At 37.9% G+C, this 5,363-nt stretch overlaps 1 protein-coding gene across 1 annotated transcript; it reads left to right on the top strand.

The window, feature by feature from the left end:
• The first annotated feature begins 2,359 nt into the window (after positions 1-2,359).
• Positions 2,360-3,142, top strand: LOC140953762 (RYamide receptor-like). Its single transcript, XM_073403151.1, has one exon. It carries the CDS (start codon positions 2,360-2,362, stop codon positions 3,140-3,142), a length of 783 nt encoding a protein of 260 aa, XP_073259252.1.
• Positions 3,143-5,363: the final 2,221 nt, after the last annotated feature.

Here is a 5,363-nt window from a genome sequence, read left to right on the forward strand (position 1 = left end):
ATGTGTGGCGAGAAATTGAACCTTGAGAAATACTATCTACACGACAAGCTGCCCAATGAGTCAATAATTTCAATGCTTAGTAAATGATGGCAAAATGCTTAAATAACAATGATTATAGTAAAAAGCATAACAATTCTTTACGATTTTTTTCCACGATGAAAGCGTTTCCTTTACGGTCAGCAACTAATTGTGAAGCTGCGATCTCAGCAATCCAAGCAATCTTAGTTAATCTTAGTTTTTTTTCTTGTTTATTCAACAAATAAAAGCCTCGGACTCTTAACAAAAGGGACATCTGTATGTACTCGAACGCTTTAAATCTATCTTCTGGTGAATAATTACATAAAATCTTAGAAAATTAAAGAAATATTCGGGAAAGTGTTTAGAGCCGATTAGCCGATAAAACGCGAAGGGCGCGAGTGAAAGGTAAGCTTGCAGTTTCTCGATTAAGAGGAGGACTTAGAGCTATTTTCCTTTTGATTTACTGATCCTTTCCTATTAAGGGATTTTTTAATACCCAAGCTCCAAGCGTAACATCTCGAAGCAATAACTTTTGATGTTTTAGAATTGCCTTTTGTTTGACTATAAAATGTTTGGTCAGATCGATCATACGGCAGAAATAGCAACATGCGCATACTTCTTCGGTTTTCAAAGAACTGACAAGGTAAATAGAAATTATTTTTAATCTGTTGAAAAACGACACATCTTTTTCACAAGAAATAGCTAGAACCTCCCAGACTAACAGGACACAAAGCCAGTCCGCGTGTCCTGCGTGTTGCGCATTTCTTTCGCGTCGCGCGCGACTAGCTCGGCATTTGCAGAAAATGTGCGCAGTAACAATAATGGGCACCGTCCTTAAAGTGGAAGTTAAAATTATTGCCAAAGGCTATTTAATCTTCCCCATTTAAAACTGGCGTGGACGTCGCCGGTAGAGACAGTTGTCGTTTACAAGATGTTTTAGTTGCTTATACTATACTGATGCAGCGAAGACCACAACTAGCAATTTCCGTAGCGTCGGAACCGCTGCCTCTGCGATTCTTGAAAGCTTACTCTGGCCAGATTTTTCCACCTAGAAATCTTCTGACTCTGACGAAAGTAATTTCAAGTTCACACGTCATGTTGCTTGCTGTGCGTGATCGGCAGTGAAAGACGTGAAATGAATTACCCGCTAAGTTTAAAATTAACATGACGCCATTCTCACCGACCAATGAGGTGTCGTCGTTTAAGTTACCCAGCAGTATGACACAAAAACTTGGCATAGATTTCAAGTAATTTTCGTTAGGAAGAAGGTCATGTGTAAGGGATTCGCTCTCTTAAATTAATCTCTCTTCGGCTGATATCATAGAAAACTTGTATATTTAATGGCTCCATCTTAACAACTTCCACGGCACTTACAAAGTTTAGCGAAGTGTATAATTACTTATAAAGGCGGATGTTAGCAGCTGTTGCAACTAGGAAGATTGGTAAATTATAAAAGTTGAGCCAAAGAAAAACCGTTTTCTTTGTTGCCCAAGTGAATGGAACAAAGCTATTGAAATGAAATCTTTTTTATCTACTGCAAAACAGTTCAGTGTGTAGATGTAATAGATATTTGAAACCAGCTATCTCGACTTCCGTCTTTGGTCAATTAGATATAATTATTTAAATACACAAGCGGGGTCTTTTTCAACTTAGTAACTTCCCGATGCAGGTTTGATGACAGCCTTCAAAAGCTGTTGTGACGTCATTGTCACGTGATATTCATTGCGATCGCCCAAAAAATAATATGATGATAAAATTTAGTCTATGTGTAACACATGTGTTATAATGATGGAAGGTGTGCCTACAAAAATACTGGGTCGAGCTACCTTAAGACACTCAACCTTTATCCATTATCTATTATTATTATTAATTATTATTTTTATTATTACTATTATTATTATCATAGATGGATTATATTTTCCACAATTAGTTAATTGTTTTTCGTTATTTTATTATTTGATATACAGGGCGCGCACGTTTGAGTTTGTCACTTTACAACATCAGTGTATTTGTAGAGTGTTAAAATTACCTGCGTTAAGTTATATAATTACAAACCTTCCTATTTGAATATAGGCCGCAATATTGAGCAGCTGTTCTGCAAAGAAGCCAAACCTTACCAGAAGAAGCAAGCGAGTTGAGACTAGTAAAGATGAACACAACAGCGAATGGATCGAACCTTTGGGTATGTAGCAGTCTGATAGACGCATCGGCGTCGAAAATTGGGCGAACCATTGGTTCTGGTCTGATCCTTGGCTTTTCCCTTTTCGGAAATTCGATCATCGGATTAACTGTTTATAAAACGCCAACCTTAAGGAAACCCATAAATTATTTGATCGCAAACATGGCCATATCAGACATGCTGTTTCCATTTTTCACGATTCCTCTGCGTCTTGCAGAGATCCATTCTGGCGGCTCTTGGCCTACTGGTGGTCTTCTTGGCCAAGCCCTGTGCAAACTTGCTGTCTACTTAACCCACGTCTCCTTCGGTGTGTCGAGTCAAAGCCTAGTTCTGATAGCACTTGATCGCTATGTCGCCGTGGTGTTCCCACTTCGTTCTCCATTCATTAGTCACAAATTGTTTCCCTTCTTCATTCTTGCTACTTGGGTTGTTGCCTTGGCTTTTTTTGCGCCATATATGATCGTCGCAAAATTTGATGATGGCACGCAGGGGACTTTTTGTTACTTTGATTGGGATGGAACCTTCGAAGGATCCTGGCCCATTGAGAATCACTACATAGTAGTGTTCACAGCGTTTTGTTTTATCCCTGCAGTCCTGTTGGTCATTGTGTACTCCATCATCCTCATCAAGCTCAAACTACACGCGCCTCCGGGTGAGCAGTTGACCAACGCCACAAAACAGCGCGAAAGGAAAAATAGAAATGTGTTAAGGATGGCCATTGCTATCATGCTAGCATTTTTCTTCTGCTCTGTACCCATCACCACTACACGTTTAATCACGGTGCATCAACCGGAGGATAGTTCCATTTGGTCCAGCTGCGGTTTCCGGTTATTTACTCTCCTCGCACACCTCATTTTCGACGCAAACTGTGCTATAAACCCTCTGATTTGCCTCATTTTTAGCAATAATTATCGTCAAGGCCTCAAGAGGCTTCTAAAATGCTAAGACAACAATAGTTCAAAGGCAACATAATAAATATAATTTTTTCTTGATGGATCTAAAAGCCTTCGTAAAAGACAACTATAACATTTAGAACTTAGTCTTAACCATTACCATAGTAGACATGTAATGTACTCGTTTGGACGTGTTTGCTTAACTTTGCGTTTAGCTGTCATCAACTGAATGTTGATATTAATAATAAAACTCAGCAGAGAAGTAAACTAGTGTTTGGAAGAAATTTTTTTATATAAGCGAGGAGCAACAAAATAAGAATTCTAAACAGAAAACATTGTGAAACATAATAGTTTTTTTCAGTCTCCTTTTAGATGTTCTAACCAGTATTTTCCCTTATTGTGCCGGTAAACTTTTAGCAGTTGACATTATTAATGCTATTTACTCAAGCAAATGTACTTATCCTAGGGGCAATATCTGATGGGAACCCATATGTTATTAAAGAGGAAGTTGTTATTATTATTATTGCCAAAGGCTATTTAAAACTGGCGTGGACGTCGGCGAAATTTCGAAGAGACAGTTGTCGTTTACAAGCCGAGTAATTTGTTTGTACACTGATGCAGCGAAGCCACAATTAGCAATTTCCGTCGAGTCGGAACCGCTTTCCTCGGCGATTCCTAAAAGCCAGGATCATTTTGATCATCAGGGGCTACTCTGGACAGATTTTTCCACCTAGAAATCTTCTGACTCCTTGACGAAGGTAATATAATTCAAGTTCACCCGTCGTGTTGCTTGCTGTGCGTGATCGGCAGTGAAATGAATTACCCGCCAAGTTATAAATATTACTTGACGCCATTCTTACCGACCAATGAGGTGTCGTCCTTAAGAAGAGGGTCATGTATGGGGGATTCGCTCTCTTAATTATTTTCTCCTCGGCTAATATCATGGAAAAGTTTATTTAATGGCACTATCTTAACGACTTCTACGGCACGTACAAAGTGTAGCTAAGTGTATAATTACGTATAAAGGCGGATGTTAGCAGCTGTTGCAACTAGAAAGATTGGTGAAGCCGGGTTGAACCTAAGAAAAACCTTTTTCTTTGTTACCCCAAGAGAATGGCCGGATCAAAGCTAAATGAAATAACTTTCATCTACTGAAAAACGTTTCAGTGTGTAGATGACTTTCTTCGCCATTTATAACTTACCGACTACTTTTAAAAATCTATTTCAAAAGCATAGGAGACCAAATGGAGTGCCCTTATCTTTTCTATTAACACAACAGCGGACAGTTAATTTCAGCACCTCTTCAGCAACCACGCTCTGCCCCAAAAAGTGGATATTGTATATTCGTAAAAAAGGTTGAGGTGTCTATTTCTATTTCCTATGCAAAATTCAAGATGGCCATGGAAACTGACCGTATCTTTTTTTAGTGCCCAAACTAAGATGCTCTACACGGCATATAACAACATACAAACTAATACCAACTGGGGTAAAAAGGTTATTTGAAGGCACTATCTTAGCGATTTACACAGCACACATATGCATTTGCTAAATTTAAACATGTTAAGGCAATTGTTGAAAAAAAAAAAGGCTGATTTTTTAAGGATCTACTGACTGTTGTTTTTTATATTAGTCTGTCCAGAGATAAATGGAAGCAAACCAGACGAAATCCCATCTACCGAGAAAGGTGACTTCGATAACTTACTGTAATAAGTGTCTGAGAAAAAAAGGCGCTGCCTTTCGAAGACTGTCATGCAGTAGTTAGATCTTCCTGTTTTCGCTATTACTAAGGAATACTTTGTACTTGGAGGCGTTAAACGAACTCATTAAGGGCACGAATGCACCACTAACACCAATAATATTAAACTGAATGTCTTAAATAAAACAAATAATTAACAACTAATGATCTCTTAAGACGAGGCGATGTTTTATGCGAGACTGACAAATAACATTGAATTTAATTATGATACTATCTGGTTAGAAAGTTTGCTCGTGAGATCAAACACCATAAGTACCACTAAGAAGCGGTCTGCTAATTTTTACCTCACGCTTTGGCCGATAACATTTTCATAATTATGTAGATAAACGAGGGGAACTTTATCTGACTTGTTATTAGAATACGAAATTTTTTTATCCGTTTCATTATTATTTTTCATTTTTTTATGAATCATATTAAATAATTTTTCTGTTTCTTTGTTTGTGTGTTTTTAAACACAGTCAAAACAGTTAAAAGAGTATAAAGACAAAAACAGTATAAAGAGGCCAGTTGTTCGCAG

The sequence above is a fragment of the Porites lutea genome, chromosome 12 (genome assembly GCF_958299795.1).
Source record: "Porites lutea chromosome 12, jaPorLute2.1, whole genome shotgun sequence".
NCBI lineage: Eukaryota > Metazoa > Cnidaria > Anthozoa > Scleractinia > Poritidae > Porites > Porites lutea.

Coding starts and splice junctions, on each gene's coding strand:
- LOC140953762 (XM_073403151.1), top strand. CDS start 2,360: ATGGCCATATCAGACATGCTGTTTCCATTTTTCACGATTCCTCTGCGT.